This window comes from Sinocyclocheilus grahami, unplaced genomic scaffold (assembly GCF_001515645.1).
Source record: "Sinocyclocheilus grahami isolate Dianchi unplaced genomic scaffold, SAMN03320097.WGS_v1.1 scaffold363.1, whole genome shotgun sequence".
In the NCBI taxonomy this organism is placed as follows: Eukaryota; Metazoa; Chordata; class Actinopteri; order Cypriniformes; family Cyprinidae; genus Sinocyclocheilus; species Sinocyclocheilus grahami.
Window position 1 is genome coordinate 827,114 of NW_015505542.1, and position 18,502 is coordinate 845,615.

At 37.9% G+C, this 18,502-nt stretch overlaps 3 protein-coding genes across 3 annotated transcripts; 2 read left to right on the plus strand and 1 right to left on the minus strand.

Annotated features, from left to right (window-relative positions):
* Positions 1-471: 471 nt before the first annotated feature.
* nanp (N-acetylneuraminic acid phosphatase) lies at positions 472-3,115 on the plus strand. The gene is made up of 2 exons (XM_016230127.1): positions 472-654; positions 1,667-3,115. The coding sequence occupies exons 1-2, from the start codon at positions 553-555 to the stop codon at positions 2,303-2,305; spliced, it is 741 nt and encodes a 246-aa protein (XP_016085613.1). The 5' UTR covers positions 472-552; the 3' UTR covers positions 2,306-3,115.
* Positions 3,116-3,900: 785 nt separating this feature from the next.
* On the minus strand, positions 3,901-13,357 carry LOC107549158 (RNA polymerase I subunit B). The gene is made up of 15 exons (XM_016230148.1): positions 13,139-13,357; positions 12,849-13,016; positions 12,120-12,266; positions 11,906-12,038; positions 11,685-11,821; positions 10,375-10,598; positions 10,025-10,196; positions 8,940-9,108; positions 8,557-8,838; positions 8,047-8,180; positions 7,754-7,924; positions 6,775-6,931; positions 6,493-6,689; positions 6,158-6,408; positions 3,901-5,195 (listed from the first exon to the last, which is right to left on the minus strand). The coding sequence occupies exons 1-15, from the start codon at positions 13,310-13,312 to the stop codon at positions 4,313-4,315; spliced, it is 3,399 nt and encodes a 1,132-aa protein (XP_016085634.1). The 5' UTR covers positions 13,313-13,357; the 3' UTR covers positions 3,901-4,312.
* Positions 13,358-13,786: 429 nt separating this feature from the next.
* Positions 13,787-17,611, plus strand: cisd1 (CDGSH iron sulfur domain 1). Its single transcript, XM_016230149.1, has 3 exons — positions 13,787-13,934; positions 14,544-14,749; positions 16,659-17,611. Exons 1-3 carry the CDS (start codon positions 13,907-13,909, stop codon positions 16,746-16,748), a joined length of 324 nt encoding a protein of 107 aa, XP_016085635.1. The 5' UTR covers positions 13,787-13,906; the 3' UTR covers positions 16,749-17,611.
* Positions 17,612-18,502: the final 891 nt, after the last annotated feature.

Genomic DNA, 18,502 nt, shown 5'->3' on the forward strand with positions numbered 1-18,502 from the left:
GATGGATGGATGGATGGGTAGGTAGGTGGGTAGGTGGATGGATGGATGGGTAGGTAGGTAGGTGGATGGATGGATGGATGGGTAGGTAGGTAGGTGGATGGATGGGTAGGTAGGTGGATGGATGGATGGATGGATGGATGGGTGGGTGGGTAGGTAGATAGATAGATAGATAGATAGATAGATAGATAGATAGATAGATAGATAGATAGATAGATAGATAGATAGATAGATAGATACCACAAGGCCTGCTAGCCTACTATTGCAGGGCTAATAAGAATAAGATTTTTTTTTCAGTGAAATATTTTATTTGATCATTTTAGTTACTTGACAAAAAATGAAGATATAGAAAGTTTTAGACTGATCTAACAATCTTAGCATGTAAAAACTACATGTCATGTACACTACAGACCCAGACCTGTCATAAATCCCCGTGTTTTTTTACCTCGGGAACTACATCTCCCAGAATGCAATGTGACGTTGCGTCACAACACCTGCCTGACGTCAGTAGCCGGAGTTCCGCGTGTTCGGATGTGTTGTTAATATCGTACGTGGATGTGGAATATGATGGAAAGTCGAGGAGTTTCATCGATTATATTTGACTTGGATAACACGCTGGTCGATACAGCCGGCGCAGGACGAATTGCCATTGAGAAGGTAACCGAAAGAATAAGAAAAATGCTTAAACGAACATTTCAAAGAACTGTGGACATTACCGTGGTATTAACGTTACCTTAGTTTTAGCGGCACGTATGGTATTACGTTATTTGACAAACTTTGAAGCATATATGGAAGTACACTGAAAGTACCATAGTATTACCATGGTTTTTGGACACATGCCATGATATTATTGGACGTAAAGAATGCATCAAAGTACCTTCATTTTACTATGGTTTTTCGACACATAATGGTAATGCCATGGTATTATCTCTGAAATATCAAAGTACCGTGCTATTACCATGTTTTTTGTACACATGCCGTGGTACTTTTACAAACTTTCAAGTGTATATAAAAGTATCATGGTATTACCATGATTTTTGGACACATGCCTGATAAGATTTTTTTTTTACAACATATAACGCAGATAAAATGCTTGAAATGGTGTAATTACTTAGTTTGTCCAGCAGAGCGCGCTCCATTGTTTGCTACTGGCAAACTTTACTTTACTGTTCATGCACTGATATCAGACTCATTTTGGTAATAAAGTTTATTGTTCAATTGTTAAATGCCCTGCCTCCTTTACATATCTTTGTCACATCATTATAAGTGTTTGATCACCACATTTGAGTGATCATTGCAAAAAATGTGTTTATGTATATATTCTGTTTATGTATATACTGTATTCTATATATAGTAGAAGTCAAATGATTGGACACACGAATGGGAAAGTGTCCAAACTTTTGACTGGTATTGTACTATAATATACACAAAGAATATCGGCCGATATATCGATATCTGCCTTTTTTTACTCCCTAACATCGGTATCGGTATCGGTATCGGCCCCCAAACAATCCATATCGGTCGGGCTCTAGGTAATACTATGATATTGTTCTCCAAAAATATTTGGACACTTAGTCAACACTTAAAACTTTGTTGTGTTGAATCCAACCTGAACTATTTTTGTTTATTAAAGATGTAGATCTCATGATTTACACTGTTCTTTCTTTAGGTGTGTGATTTGCTGAAGTCGACGCGTGTACAGGAAAGCCACGTCAAAGACATCTGTCATCGCTTTTTACGAAAGCTTCTCCACGAAACGTTCGACCCATCAGAAGGAAAAACAATAGATGATGTGAGGATCCATCACTGGCATGAAGCCCTACAGGAGACGCAGGGCACCGATCCTGATCCGGCTCTTGCCAACAGCTGCTACTACACATGGAAGAACACACGATTACAGGTGCTGACTCTTTCTCCTGAGGTTCGATCTCTCCTGGAGGAACTGCAGAAGAACTACAAACTGCTTCTGCTCACCAACGGCGATACTCAGACGCAGTGGGAGAAGATCGAAGCGGTGAGATGTGAGGGTCTCTTTAGTTTGGTGGTGGTCGGAGGAGATCATCCTGAGCAGAAACCGGCGCGCTCCATCTTCACTCACTGCTTCGAGTCTGCGGGAGTCCAGCCGCAGGACTGCATCATGGTGGGAGATTCTCTCGGCACAGACATCCAGGGAGGCATTAATGCAAGAGTGCGGGCCACTGTGTGGATAAACAGTGACTGTAAATCTCTCCCGCAGGGCTCTGTGACTCCAGACTACACTGTTCCTAGTGTACTGAAACTGAACGATGTTCTGCTTGAACTGAGTTGATGTTTACATAAACATACAGATTTTTTTTTTTTAAGAAAAATGTGATGGTTTATATTAGCGGCTTAGAAAAAAACTTTTAATCTAAAAAAAATAAGGGCGGTTCTCTCTTACAGTGGCCACATGACCAGCCAAGTGACACTGAATGACAATATGAATGTTCGACTTGGGAGTGGTTCATTTCATACCAATTATTCTTTCTATGGCAATAATATTAACTCCAAAATGAATCTGTAATTTGATCAGTAGACAAAACCACACTACATTAAGTAACGGTGATTATGTAAATGCATTTTTAATACAGTTTTATTGAACAGGACATTTGGCATTAGTTATCCAGCTCTGTTCTAGCAACATTAAACTCTATTGTATGTCTCTTATGTTCAGATTATAATTGCATTATTAAGATGTTAAAAGTACCAAATTGTTGGAATTGTTAAAGCGAAATGTTCCCAGAAATGTATTTGCCAGTACTTCAAAAATCAATTAAATTGTGGAATGAATTAATCATGGGTGATGCATGTCTTTGGGTATTTTCATGATTGCTAACCACAAAAAGAAGGATCTATAAGCTTACAAAATCTTTATTGAATTTCTTTGATACTTTAAAAGGATAATCTAAAAAAGAAATAAAACTAAACTTAAGATGTATTTTATTCATCCTGTTTTTTTTTTTTTTTTTTTGTAAATTTGTACAAATTCTCAAACCTCTTGATTACTGACAAATAACGAGTTTATCTTTGTTCAGAAGTCACTCACCTGGGGCCTGTACCATGATGGTAGATGAACAAATTCAGAGTTACAGGATTAGTTTTGAGTTGACAAAACCAAACCACTCCAATCCGGCTTTGTTGGTACCATGATGCTGATCAACTTTCTTTGTCAACTCAGGCTTTGATCCTGAGTTTGTGGAGCGCGTGCACATGAATGTGTGACATCAGTGGCAAACAGCCAATCACATGCCTTGCAACACCGAGCAAGTGTGATTCACTTCTCGTGAAAGAGCCAGTGAGATTCAAAACTCTTTTCTTAAAGGTTAAGAGATCAAAGAATATGAGGAATATAAATGCATTTACACCGAAGTACTTGTCCATGAAAGAGGACAAATAAAATAAATTATCTCATTCTATTAATGCAATCACAAGTGAAACTTGTGATGTTATATAAATAGCGATTTTAAAGTGTTATCTGTTGATTCTACCACTTACATATATTACACATGAGCTGTATATTTTAATATAAAATAAATGCTTTATATTAATTGTTAAACTAAAATTGCTTGTGTGTAATGGATTAATAGTAATATAAATCATATTGTAAGTATATAAATCATAATTATTAAAGCAAGACAATTTTGTCTTTTTTTTTAAGGTAATTTATAGTGACCTTTAATTTGTAGGAAGAGAAACTGGGGGAGTGCCTTTTTTAGCATCAGACATGTGTCCCTTTGCTCACATCTGATTGGTCCAATTTCAGTTTGAGATCTCTTAACTCAGAATATAACCTGCCCCGGAGCAGGTTAGCTGTGCAGTGTAAGTTACTATGGCAATGAATGCCGCTAAAAGCCAAGCCACTTTCATGGTACCTAAAACCCAGGATTGGTGCAAACTAAACTGAAACTTACCTGGCTAGCCAGCTTAATCTGGTTTCATGGTACAGGCCCCAGTTTGACGTGATGCTCAAATAACACATAACTACCATGTTTATTGATGTTTGTGTAAACAAACAAACAAAAAAGTCGGCATGAAATGGAAATTCACCATTCACTAAATAGTATTTTTCGTAATTATGAGTAAGCAAACAAACTGTTTTATGACTCCAACTCCTATACATGTTCTTCACAAGTTTAAACCATCCACATTAATCCTGCTATTGATAGAAAACGGTGGCACTGCTCACCTCACCAGTCCATTCAAATGAGATACGAATGAGATATAAACACTCAAGTGAATAAGATGATATGCTCAGGCACTTTGTTTTCCATCTATGCAAAGAAAGATACAAAGAATTTTACTTGACATCTAATTTGATTTTGATGTTCATTGCCGCAAGCTCTGCTACGAAGTATCTAAACACATAAGGAACGGACACAGTCTCAATAGAGTCGCTCTTGTTGCACAGCAAGCAGATGGTTTTCCGATGGCGTGTATTTGACCAATAAGGAGGCGGCTTTTCCAGAAGCGGCGACAGCAGGCTACCGCAGTCCATGCAAACCTGTGCCACAGAACGGTCTGAGCAATTAAACAGCCGGTCGTGGAGCAGGAACGACGTCCCGTGAGCCAGCAGAGCATCCCGTTCCATCTCTCCGAAACGGATTCCTCCCTGAACGTTCCTCCCTCCCAGCGGCTGATTGGTCACTTTATCTCTCGCTCCCGTAGTTCTGACCTGGAACTTGTCGGAGACCATGTGACGCAAGCGCTGGTAGTAAACCACCCCGATGAAGATGTCCGCCTCGAGCTCCAAGCCGCTTATGCCGGAGTAGAGGCGCTCCGTGCCGTAGTAGTTGTATCCCGCGGCTTTCAGCATTTCGCCAAAGTGCTCGAGCGCAGAGCTCTCCTCGGAGAACTTGAACGGCGTGGCGTCGTGACACAGGCCGTGGAGGGCCGCGGATTTTCCAGCCATGCTCTCGATGAGCATCCCGATGGTCATTCTGGAGGGGAAGCCGTGCGGGTTGAACAGAATGTCTGGGCACATGCCGCTCTCGGTGAAGGGCATGTCCTCCGCAGGCCACAGGCGGCTCAGGATTCCCTTCTGACCGTGTCTGCTGGCGAACTTGTCTCCGATGGTGGGGTTTCTGGGAATGCGGGTTGTGATGCAAATGCGCTTGAAGCGGCCAGTGCCGGTGTCATTGCTGCACACCTTGATGTTGTCCACCACACAGCTCTCCTGGTACCTGCGGAGAAACAGAGCTTCAGAAATCAATCAAATCTAAAGATATACAGCTGCACTAAACGTAAAAATATCAAATCATCCCGTTATAAGTAGACTGAAGCGTTGTACATTGACTTGTTGCTTGGTGATAAAGTGCATTTCCAATTAGAATACTTAATTATTCAATTATTCATTCATTCATTCATAAAAATCCTTAGCAAAATGTGATCAGTACTTCGCCAAATCAATAGTGTTAATCTCGTCAACAAGACTACAATATATATATTTTTAAATATTAAGAACAAAAAATTAGAACGGTACAAATCAATCTCAAGGCACATTGTTAATGCACTCTTTTTGTAATTAATATGAGCAACTAAAACAAAGAATTGTACTACAATAGCATATTATTTATAAATGTTAATGCATTTAAATAAATATAAAATGTCTGAAACATTTTGTACTTTGTCAACTAAAATGTTTCTTATCACACATCGGTGTTGTTATTATTAACTAAAACTTGTTATTTTTTGTTAATTGAAATAAAATTGAAAAAATATAATACACTTTTGTAATTAACAGAATTACAACAAAATTACAGATAATTAAGCTTACTGATAAAAAGTATAAATAATTAGATAAGATAAAAGATGAAAATAAGAGCAATTAAAGACTAAGGTATTGTACTACAACAGCGTTCTCTAATTTTAGTAACATTAAATGTTGATACATTTAATAAATATGCAAATTTTGCACTGTGTGTTTCCATAACATTACAGCTGTGTTATTGTTAACTAAAACAATTAAAACTAGCTTTTTGTTAATTTAACTAAATCTGAAAAAATAAATATTAAACTAAAACAAACTTACAAAAAAAGACAAAAGCGCATAATAAAATAACAAACTGAATGAAAACTTAAAATACAAAAATAAAAGCGAATTAAACACATTAATTATATAGTAATATAAAAAATAATGTCTTACTTGTAGAAGTTCACATAACTCTGGCCGGTATTGAGATTGATGTAGCTGTAGTAAGGGTCTCCATAATTCAGCGTGGAGCCGATAAACGGCAATCCGTCTGCATCCAGTCTGTCCATTACTTTGGGGTCATCTGGCTTCACCCCAAACACAATGCTGTCATCACCTTTGACCTTATCGGACAGGTCTATGAGCTCAGTCTTATAAACCGAACCATGAGCAAAGCCACGCTCCCATGAAGACTTATTGATGATCTGACGAAAAATTAAAAAACACTAAATATTAACAAACGCAAAAGAATGCTTCGGAGCAAGCGTGATCATGGAAGTTATGCTTACCATAGCGTCTTCCATATCGTAGCCAGTGTAAGAAATGACAGCCACTATCGCGTTGGTGCCAATAGGGTAATTATCAATGTCGTAGTGATCGTACATCGAAGGTCTGACCAGAGGACTCTGAGGGGTCTGCAGACGGTACAGTTTATTGTCTGATCGTTCCTGGTATGAATGCAGCGGGAAGCCCATTGTCTGTTTACCTATGATAGGATGATGTCTTAGCTGACATGTTTTGATAGAATTTATTTAGACATAATTCATCAAAAAAGGACATGAGGTTCTTACTCATCTGGCACTGGTACATGTTTCTGGGGCTCTGATTGTGATCAGAGAACGGGATGAATTCTGCCACCACACTCAACATGCTGTGAGGAAACAGCTCTTGATGCGTGGTCACTCCTTGCTCCAGCTCCTCCTCGAAGATGCCCACGTTCAGATACACCTGAACACAAAGAAACATTCGAAGGATGCAGAAAACAGAATGCAAAACTGTGTACTTAAAAGGCTTTCATGACAGAAAAAACTATAATCCCGTGAAGCATTGTGAATGACAATCAAATTAAAAATTACAAATAGAACAATCTTGATTGAAAGATGTTGACGGTGTATACAGAAACACTATATTTGTACGTGCATTTAGGTAGTTGGAAAGCGTTGGAGACTGACTATTATGTCATTCGCAGTGCATGATGGGAGTGAGTGTGTGCTAAAGTCTTTTGGCAAGATTTGCTCATTTTGATTCTCTGATCGATGGATATCTTTGCAGAATCACGGGTAATAATTCTGCTGTCAAATTATTTAAAAAATAAATAAATAATGCAGACTGATGGCTTTAACAAAAGCACTGATTAACAACCTGCTAGCTCACAGTATGTCTGTCTTTACCTATTTATAGGTTCCCATATGGACCAAACGAATTGGCTTTTTACTTGCAGATCCCGTCTGTTGGGCTCTATGGTAAACTAAGACAAGGCAAATTTTGAATGTATGCTTGACAATGCTTTAGAAGTAGTTATAGAGCTAGGTTGCTAAAATGTTCAGTGTGATTTCTGAAGTATTTGGGGTCATTGCTAGGACATAATAATCTGAAGCAGAGTTTAAAAGCTCCAGTAAAATATAAAACAGTCAGAAATGATCAATGGAAGTATATGGGATTTTTTTAATCTTCTGCAGCAGTCTGTCAAGCCAACCGATTTTTTCTACTAATTAACAGTGGTACTTAAGTTAGAACAAATTTTCTATTAAATGGGTTCTCTCTTCTCACCTGTTCGAAGGTGCCAATAAGCTCCTGTTTGCCCAGGCCGAGGTTCCGGACGGGCCGCACCATGCGACAGGGAGTCGTGGACAGATAGAGGCCTGGGTACAAGCTGGCTTTACCCGTCTGAGGAACCAGAACGATCTCAGTCCAGGGCGGAATTCTTCTCTCTCCCAGCACCTGCAGGTGACACAAATGTTCAGATTTATATTATAATTATTATATTAAAACTATCAACATAAATAACTCTGAGGTTGATCAAGGATGATTAAACTACAGAAAAACCCCAAACAATTGCCCACCTTAAATCTGCGAAGAGATTCGATGACTGATGGGGCCACTTCTTTTTCCACCCAGCCAATCATGGCCCCATCCAGTATGACAGGATAACAGTCCGAATACGGCTGACCGGGGCTCCCGTCTGCCGCAGTTACACCTGGTGATAGAGAAAAACGGTTTTAATAGTAAACATACAATTAATAGGTAGGACTGCATGATGATGACTGGGGGGGGATGATATCTAATTGTTTTTTTCCCCTTTTCCATGATTAAAAACTGTGGTTGTGGTTTAAAATGCTTTAAATTTCATTTTAAAATTTGAAAAAAAAAGTATTTAATAGTGAAAAAATATTTTTGTACAACTGCAAGATTACAATACCAATATAAATAGCCGTCTTCATTTATTCATTTTTAAACATTAATTGTTGCCAAAAGCCGGTTTATAAGTGCTTCTCATTACATGTTTAGGAAGAAGGTTGCCACATGTTACTTTCCCAAATGCACGTATATATCTTGAATAAGATGTTATTTACCCAGAGAGCAGAGCAGGGCAGGCAGGGTTGTTGTGGGATGCATTGGGGCCACAATCTCGCAGTGGGCTGTCAGGTGGTTCATAAGGCCGCACGGTTCTCCGTCAGGAGTGTGAACCGGGCATAGGAAACCCCAGGACTCCGGCAGCAGCTTCCTCACAGATGTGGTCCTCATCTTAGCGAAGGCGGCTCCTCTGTGCACGCAGCGGAAATGAGACAGGTAACGGATGAAGTTCAGCTTATCTGCCACGACACACAGTCCGGTGTCCTGCAGCATGCCCAGACCTGAGGTTCAAAAGACAAATGTTAGCTATTATAAAAGCATTCAACGCCTGTGAATGCACTTCAGTTCTGTGACTCTGTTAGTTGTAATGCCAGTGTCATACCCGTCTTGGACTGGAGGTTTCCTGTGGCTAACAGATACTCAAAGGCTCTGGTGAGATCTGTACCCATGTTGAAGAGTTTGGTCATACTATCTGAAGTCAGTCCTCCCACTCTCTGACTTCTCTTGTCCAAGGACAGCTTTACCGATACAAACCAGCCTGCCATTTTCTCCTAAAGAGCATTCAGAACAGCTTTGGAAAATCACTGCACAAAATAGCCATCTTGAAGCAGCAAGCATCTATTCTACATTATGTACTTGCGGCAGTATATACACTACACAAAATTTGGGGTTGGTACCATTTTTATTTATTTATTTATTTTCCAGTCGGGATTTATTTTTGCTCAAAACTTGTAGTAGAGACACTAAAAATGTTTAAAAAAAATACATATTTCCGTAAAATATCAAGCAGCACAACTGTTTTAAAGGGGTCATATGATGCGATTTCAAGTTTTCCTTTCTCTTTGGAGTGTTACAAGCTCTTGGTGCATAAAGAAGATCTGTAAAGTTGCAAAGACTAAAGTCTCAAATCCAAAGAGATATTCTTTATAAAAGTTAAGAGTCAGCCACGCCTACCTAAAACAACTCATTCTAACACTCCCCCATCATATCTACATCACTATGTGGAAATATTAGCATAATGCCGCCCAAATGTGCACGCAAAGAAAGAAGGTGTGGTTTCAGGAACAGCAGTAGTGTTGATGCAGCCATGTCAGGGAGATGCTGTGTTTCAGTGCGAAAGCAAAAGCACTTTATTTGGCCTGATAAGAAATATTTTGAGTAGTAAATCAGCATATTAGAATGAGAATGAGGATTTCTGAAGGATCAAGTGACACTGAAGACTGGAGTAACGATGCTGAAAATTCTGCTTTGCATCACAGAAATAAATTACATTTTAAAATGTACTAAAACAGAAAACAATTATTTTAAATGGCAATATTTCAACATTTTACTGTATTTTTGATCAAATAAATGCAGGTCTGGTGAGCATAAGAGACTTTCTTTTTTTTTTTAGGTGTATATGAAAATGAGTATTGACACGGCTGCGTTAGACACAGGCAGGTGAACAAAGATTAACGTTGACCTTACTTTTAGGAACATGAGGTAGAGCTGGCCTGGTGTCAGAACCTCTTGGAACATCAGACTGTCAGGGTTTTCCTCCATACACTCCTGCTTGGCAAAGCTGAAGAGCTTCCGTGTCATCAGACACAACATGTAGAACTTCTCCACATCTGACTTCAGGTGAATACACAGACATTCACTGCAAACAGATTAAATTAAAATGTAAAAATGCCACATTTGAGATTATTTATATAAATACGGAGATGATCAAATATCACTTTTTTTTGCCATCTTTCTAAGCTCTACCTCCAACACATCTCATATATATATAAAAAATACTAGTTTTTGAATCAGGATCAGTAACACCTTGAACTTACTCTAACAGGAAGTGAGCACACTGCTCATGAGTGAACCAGTCTGGGAGGTTGAGTTTGACCCGGAAACGCTCGCCCAGGTAATTAAGCACCTTGGCTTTAGTCATGCAGTCCTGTTCCATGACCATACGCAGCATTTCTGAGACGCAGCTTTTGTAGAAAGAGTTCTCCTCTCGACCTTTAATCAGCTCCTGGTAGATCTGGTAATCTGAGAAGTCCACTAGAGCCTTGGTAGAAGAAAGGAAAGATATTTTAAAATGAAACATTTAATTCAAAAGTAATTATGCACCAGTGCCTAAATATTTATTTATTTATTCATTCACTTTAACGCCATACCAGCATCAAGGCTATTTCCATGGCAATCTCTGAATAAATTATATAAGGTATACTATTAACAAAAGCTTATAAAAGATATTTCAGATGTACACTAGACAAAAATTGCCTAAATATTACACCTTCATTCTGATTGGTCAGTCGAGGTGGTTAAATATTTGTGTAATGACTGCTAAACTGTCCTTGGTTCCAGGCCACCTACTTCTAACATAATAAAAAATAATGTAAACTCAAATCAATTGATCATTTCGTATATTTATTTATTTGGAAGGTTGCTGTGTAATAAGCAGTATTGCTATTATTAATCAGAATTAAAACTTAGATTTTTAATCAATTAAAAATTATTTTCAGTAATCAAAAAGCTCAAATAACAAAATTAGAACCTGAACAAACACAGCTATATAAATAAAAACATTTACTTATATAGTCTAGAGCAGTGAATCTCAACCTTTTGGCGTACCGGACCCCAGTCCAATTCAGAACCATCCTCAAGGACCCCCAGAACAAAATTGACTCATCTATGTATCCTTTGTGTCTTTGTGAGGACCAAATGCAGTCAAGTATAATTCAAGTTAGTTGACTTGTCCAGTATTTGGCCATATCATCAGCTATATTGGATTTTTCTTTCATGGGAACATGTCATGTCAAAATATACAAAACGTATACAAATATTCATATTTAATAAAATAGATAAAAAATATATATAAAGATATAAAGTTTATACGGACCCCCTGGCCTTACGTCAAGGACCACTAGGGGTCCACGGGCCCCTGGTTGAGAAACACTGGTCTAGGGCATATAACAAACTAAACTAAAATTACAACTAAAAATAGAAGCCAATTAAAATGATAATAATACTACAATAGTATACAAATAATACTAAAATAACAGGATAATGTACAGTCAGCTGGTCATTATCACAAAAGAAACACCTTCAGAATGTCTCAAGAAGCTTATAAGAGAAAACTACTTCCTTTTACCTTCAGTGCAAAGCCCAAGGGAAGAAAGAACAGCTCCTTTCGGTAAATGAAATTCACCATCACCGTTCCATTGTCCAGGTAGTGAAGATTCATATTAATGGCTGTGTGTTCGCCTCTTACACAGCGCATCGAAATAGCTGCGCACAGTTAATACCCAAGTCAATATGTATGTTTATGAAATCATATTGATTTTTTCAATCTGGAAGAAATGCAGCGCTCACCGTACTGAGTGTAGCCCTGTCCTCTGCTCTTAAACTTTGGTCTTGACACTGCGATGGGATAGTTCCTCCTCGGCATGATCAGAAGACGAATCACCTTCTCTATGCCGTTAACGATGAAATAGCCGCCCATTTCCTACCAGTAAAGCAAGATTAAGTGTCATTTTGTCCAAGAGAAAACCATATGATAGTGGCGTGTTACACGCAGCGATTTTACCTCAGCTTCTTCGTGATGCTCGATGAGTTCTTTGGGTGAGAGACCATGAAGGTTGCAGAGTTTTGATTTGACCATGATCGGCACATGACCTAGAGACTGTTTGATGATTCCTTTGGGAATGCCATTCATAGACCAACTCACGTCTGCCTGTGAAAAAACACACACTGATGCTTGTTAAATGTTTCTGCTTTAGAAATCAGACTGGATAATCAAGAAGTGATTGAACAATTTAAAAATGACATATTTGTAAAAAAATATTTATGTTTAACCATTTTTAACCCTTTAGTTACTATGATTACTTAATATAGTTTTAACATTTAAAGGGGTCCTATTATGCTCTTTTACGAAGTCTTGATTTTGTTTTGGGGGTGTACTAGAACAGGTTCTCATACTAGGTTGTTCGAAACACATTATTTTTCACATATTTTACATTATTACCGCATAATAGGACCCCTTTAATTGTTTGAATAATAGATTTGTTACCGTGTTATATAACTGGAGTAAAAAGCTTGTAAAATCTATAGAATTATATGATCAATTCAAGTAAAATATTAAATACTTTCTTATATAATTTCATTTAAACACGTGTATATTTGCATACATCACATGCAATTATGAATGTGAAATACACAAATATGGACTTAGTACATACTTGTGTGTACCTGTTTTTACTCCATACTTGTGCATACACACACAAATACTTAACTTATATTTAATGGTCAGACTTACCACTAGCTTTCCTCTGTAAGTACAGCGCCTGCCTCTGCATTCAGCAGGGAAGACCCGCAGGTCACTGCTGATTCCTCCTTTAGAAACTGCTGGCGTGTGAATGATGGCCTCCACAAACGACAGACTGATCCTGTCTCCCTTGTACATGAACTCCATAGGAGGAATGGCCTGAAAGCAGAGATATTTTACTTGTTTATTAGGCAGCATTAGCATATAAATGCATTTGTCAAGTGTCCGTAGAGAATTTACATGTGTATAAACACGTGTGTTTGTGTATGTCTGCACCTCACCTCCACAACCCGACATAATCCATCAGTAACTGCCTGATCAAATGACTCAATGTGCGCCTTCACCAGCTCCTGCACGGACACGCGTTGCTTTTCTTTCGGGACACCGAACCCTGCCTCTGTCAAATGTTTTAAACTCGGTTCGGACTTTAAATTGCACCACTTGTTAAGATCCATGCTGCTGGGCACACACGTGTGTGCTTGTCAACGCGATCTCGGAAGTAGCGCAAGACTTCCTGTACACTACTTCAAAATAAAAGTATTGTGTTTATCAAAAAACGGACAACTGCTTAAAAATGTCATGCCTTTCGACCTAAAATGTTAACCATAAATATAGTTTTATAAATATTTGGGGCTCTGCATTTAAAACAATCCACATTCACCGTATGAAAATAGTGGCAAAATAAAATAATATGAATTCATTTGAACGTTTAGATCGTTTAAATAAATCAATAGGAAATAATAAATCATTTATATAAAACTTTGTTACACATTAAAAAAAAAACAGATACTTTTCTGTAGGTTTTAACGCTCGTATTGACCTGTAGGGGGAAAAATAATAATAATCACACTCAGTTCAACCTTCACCGACCACATGCGCATCCGCAAAGTCAAAGTAAAAGTCCATCAGTTGCTTAATAACTCGCGTTCTGCGTAAATACAGCGCACGGTCAATCAGATTGAACTCTCCATTTGGCCTTGAGGACGATTGAAGCTCTTTAAATTATGAGCAAAAAATAATCATAATAATACAAACAATAATAATTAACCATGAGCGCGTCCAACTCCTTCCATAAAGGTAAAGACCTCCATTAAAGATGTTATATAAAGGTGTTTTGTAAGGCAAATGTACTGTTTTGCTCACGCTGTATGTGTCTATGGTCGGAATTTTAGCAGTAGTTTATTAGAAACTACTGAAATGAACTGAAATATGGAAGATATGGTTCACAAACACACATCAACAGGTTGTTATATGTAAGCGAGCGTCTCTGAATGTCTTCATTTGTTCTCTTTTGCTCGCTGCATCGTTGACAATCTAATAGACCATCTCTCTTCGTATCAGGTTTCAAGAAATTAAATATAGTTTCAGTAACTGACATGGATGTAAGTTAGTTACTATGATTATTTAATGCAGTTTCAACGTTTAATGGTTCAAAGAGTAGATCTGTCACTGTGTAGTCATAGAGAAACGTAAACTATTGATTTAGTATCTTTAGTTTTAATATAAGTAATGATATTAATATTTTATGATATTCTTTTAAGTCTTTTTTTCTTATTTATATAAAAATGGGTTATTGATAACTAACATGGATTTAGTTCCTATGGTACTCTGTGTTTTAGATTTGTCACTGTGATGTTACTGGAGTAAAAGGCTCTGTGTGGTAAGATGTCTTCTGTGCTCCTCCAGCTGAGATCATCACTGCAGTGTCTGTGACATTTGGAGCTGCAGCAGTGGGGATCCTCATCTACAAATCATTTTTTAGCAAAAGCAAATGCGAGAAGCCAAAGGTCAACCTTGATCTGCAGAAAGACAACCCCAAAGTGGTACATGCGTTTGACATTGAGGACCTGGGCGACAAAGCTGTGTACTGTAGGTGCTGGAGATCCAAAAAGGTGAGAAAGTGCTTAGTGAAAAACGTCTGAGAAACTGCCATTAGACATCAGACAGAAACTTTTAACTTTGATCCATCAACACTCAAAATACAGAAACTGCTGCATCAGAAATGTGAATGTTCTCCTGGACATCTTGCTGAAGCCAGAATCTGAAACTAACCCTCATGAAACAAGGAGAGATGTTTATTATGTACATATAATACATGGACAGTTGAGTGTGATTAATACAAGGAGGTGTTTATCTTGAACCTGTCTGTTAGCATTCCCATTTAACTCCTGCAGTGCTTGCTAGTCACGTATTTCAGGGGCGGATCCATCTGCCATTGACCTGGCCCTGCAACAGGTGACTTTTTGACTGTTGGCTGCATCCAAAATCACATACTTCCCTACTATATAGTAGGCAAAAAACTGTATGTGAACTATAGTATGTCCAAAATTACAGTATTCTGAAAAAAAAGGCAGATGTCGCTGGATGACTGTCAGTAATTAACAAAGGTCCCTTTTTTTAGTTTCTCTTTGCCACCTTGAATATTTCTCAGTCCCTCAAAGTGTATATACGGCCGGGAAGCAAGAAAGCACACATCAAATTGTATTCTCAATACTTCAACTTTATTCATAGATACAAGGATATTATATAGGCATATGTCGAGGGGAGTTTCAACCCTTTAACCAATGAGGATATAGATGACATACATATAGGATTTTGGCCAAGAATATGTGTTATATAAAATGGCCACATGTACAGGAAAATATGGACATATTAGGAATAAACTTGGCGAAGGATGCTGAACTATCTCCATAGTTCAGCACGAACCCCATTACCTTGGAGTCCTAGCTATCGTGTCCTCGTTTGAACATTTGAACTAAGAAAAGCTAATACATACATGTGCGCATGCGTACCTCGAATATGAGTAAGAGATATTAAAACAATACAAGAGAGAGATCAGATGGAGGAGGGGGGAAACAGAGAGAAGACAACATTGCTCTGTACAGGGAGGGCGAGCAGAGAGGGAGAGAGAAGAAAAGGAGGGTGAAAACATCTGGAACCAATACAGACAGAGAGTGTTTTCTAACAATGACCTACTATGATGAATGTAGTATGTCTAGATTACATTTATACTACACTCATTCATTCTTTTTGATGGTCACCAAGTAATTGCTTATTCAAAAGAAGAACCTGCTCAGAAAAATCAGTTGTTGTCTTTGCTCGTGGATTTTCTGAAATATTTAGCCAATCACCTAAGTTTTCAATTCCATGTGACTATTATTGTTCTTAGGCCATGGGAACAACACTAGTGGCTATTTTGAACTGTGATCTTAAAAGCAGCAGAAGGGAAAAATATCCATTTCATCCAAAGCGAAAAAAGTTTAGGATCAGTCAAATTTTGTAATATTTTTGACGTTTCTTATGCTCACCAAGGATGCATTTATTTGATGGAAAATACAGTAAAAACAGTTATATTGTGAAATATGATTTCAGTTCAAAATAGCTGTTTTATTGTAAAATATTTTAAAATGTAATTTATATCTGTGATGCAAAACTGAATTTTCAGCAGCCATTACTCCGCTCTTCAGTGTCACATGATCCTTCAGAAATCATTCTAATATGCTGATTTGCTGCTCAGCAGACATTTCTTCTTCTTATCAATGTTGAAAACACCAGTGCTGATTAATATTTTTTGTGGAAACTGTGATTTTGTTTCAGGATTGGTTGATTAATAAAAATCTCAAAAGAACAGCATTTAGTTGAAAGAAATCTTTTGTAACATTGCATAATTCTTAACTGTCACTTTTGATCAGTTCAATCTGAGTCCCTGCTGAATAAACTTGCCAAAACTTAGTTTTTAGCATCAGTGACATGAAACTCGCTGTGACGCATTTTGTAATTGTTTTCTCTGGTTTCTTACAGTTTCCATACTGTGATGGCGCACATGCTAAACACAATCAGGAAACGGGAGACAACGTTGGTCCTCTCATCATTAAACGCAAGGAGGCATGAGCATTTCCACTGTTCATGACCGTCCATTCTCAGTGATAGAGATTAGTGTGTCGTCGCTTTACATGTGTGGTCAGGGCTGATGGGATTAAATGTGTGATTATGTTATCCTGTGTATGTGTGCTTGATGGTGTTCTGAATGCTTGACCGGTTTCAGTGATCTGCTCTCAGACCAGTACTATATATATCTGGGTGGTTGTTAAGCAATACATATCATTTTTCTCTTTTTATCTGCTATAGACTTTATGGGATATGTTCTGGTTTAACCAAACTCTTCTAAATATGTTTCTGTGCTTAAACACTGGTCATAATATTGGAGAGACACTAGAGACAAAAACTTGAATTTTGAACAGAATCTTGTTTGTTTTAGGAGATAAATATGAATGTGAAAGGAGTAACCAAATGGCCATCTTCTCATGTTTTCTTTCTATGTGTTGCCTATTAAATCTCACATATGACCTTAACTGATCACTGACATTAAATGTACTTAAAATGGCATTCACCTATATTTTGAATCTTAGTCACAGAATCTGACAGGTACTGTTTTATGTCGTTTAAAACCTAATTTGGAGTATTTTGCCTCTTGTCATTCAGAAAGATGTACTTGTGCAAATGCTAGATCCATTTCTGTAACAGAACAAAATGTTGCATGAAGAAAATCATGTTTTGGTGAGCTTGTCTTTTCTGTGAAATCATTGCATTTTCTCCCTCAGAAAAGTACACTGTACAAGTTTGATGTTAAATAAACAGTTTCAAACAGGTTGTGTGAGACGATGATTCACCCAAGCACGACATTAAGTGTAAAACATTAATGAAACCCTCAGCTGTTTACAGTTTGTGTCGCTTGAGTAAAATGTAATTCTTGCTAATCAGTGACTTTACCTCATTTAAAAACTTGTGAAAACTTTTAAAAACTCATAAAACAATTTTCAAGTGTGCGTTGTTTTGTTAAAGTGGAGTGTGTCGAAATTATAAACTGTTACAAAGCGCAGACGGAACGCTAGACCGCAACCTGCGAAAACGCCAATTTGGATTGGTGGAACGCGTGCTTACGTCACGAACCATTCCGCAACCCGAATATGGAAGGCGGACGGAGCCAAAAGTCTTTAAACCGCCTTCCATACCCGAACTACGCGTCGCGCTCCAGTGTAGCTTAAAACTACGGACACATATGCCAGTGAATGAACAAAAACATTCGGGGCTCCAGAAGCACATCTGGTCAGAAGAAAGAGACATTTTGAGTTTTAGTGAACACGTTTATGTTCTTTTAGAATAACTGAGAGAAATGGAAAATGATTAACAGAAGTTTTGCCAGCTTCCGTTCAACTTGGATAAGTTGACGTTGAACATGTCTGCAGATGGTCAAATCATGGACTCATCATCTCGAACGCTGGAAAAACTGGAAAATGCAAATAATAAGAATGGGTCAGTAAAGCAGGTGCTCTTGGACGGATGTGTGCCCTTCTCTCATCAGGTGGCTGGACATAAATGCGGGATCAATAACACTGGTCAGTTCTTCCGATGTTCTTCATGTGATCTTCACTTTTTTTTTTTTTTTTTTTTTTTTTTAAAAAACCTTATGTTTACAATTACAGTATTTATATTAAATGGGATTTAAGGAATAATGAAGGATTGTTAATTCCTGTCAGAGTATTTAGTTCTTGTTTGACTGAAGTGTGTATTGTGTGCATCATACTGTTTGGATTGGATTAGGATGAACACCTTTCAAAAAATTTATACAGGACATATTTCTTCCA

Excerpts from the sequence above, each read along its gene's own strand:
- LOC107549158 (XM_016230148.1), bottom strand. The coding sequence starts at position 13,312 with ATGGATCTTAACAAGTGGTGCAATTTAAAGTCCGAACCGAGTTTAAAA. Across the intron at positions 10,197-10,374 it reads TGTGCTCACTTCCTGTTAGA|TGAATGTCTGTGTATTCACC; the intron begins GTAAGTTCAAGG and ends ATCTGTTTGCAG. Across the intron at positions 9,109-10,024 it reads TCTACCTCATGTTCCTAAAA|GAGAAAATGGCAGGCTGGTT; the intron begins GTAAGGTCAACG and ends AATGCTCTTTAG.
- nanp (XM_016230127.1), top strand. The coding sequence starts at position 553 with ATGTGGAATATGATGGAAAGTCGAGGAGTTTCATCGATTATATTTGAC. Across the intron at positions 655-1,666 it reads GACGAATTGCCATTGAGAAG|GTGTGTGATTTGCTGAAGTC; the intron begins GTAACCGAAAGA and ends TTCTTTCTTTAG.
- cisd1 (XM_016230149.1), top strand. The coding sequence starts at position 13,907 with ATGAGCGCGTCCAACTCCTTCCATAAAG. Across the intron at positions 13,935-14,543 it reads GTCCAACTCCTTCCATAAAG|CTGAGATCATCACTGCAGTG; the intron begins GTAAAGACCTCC and ends GTGCTCCTCCAG. Across the intron at positions 14,750-16,658 it reads GGTGCTGGAGATCCAAAAAG|TTTCCATACTGTGATGGCGC; the intron begins GTGAGAAAGTGC and ends GGTTTCTTACAG.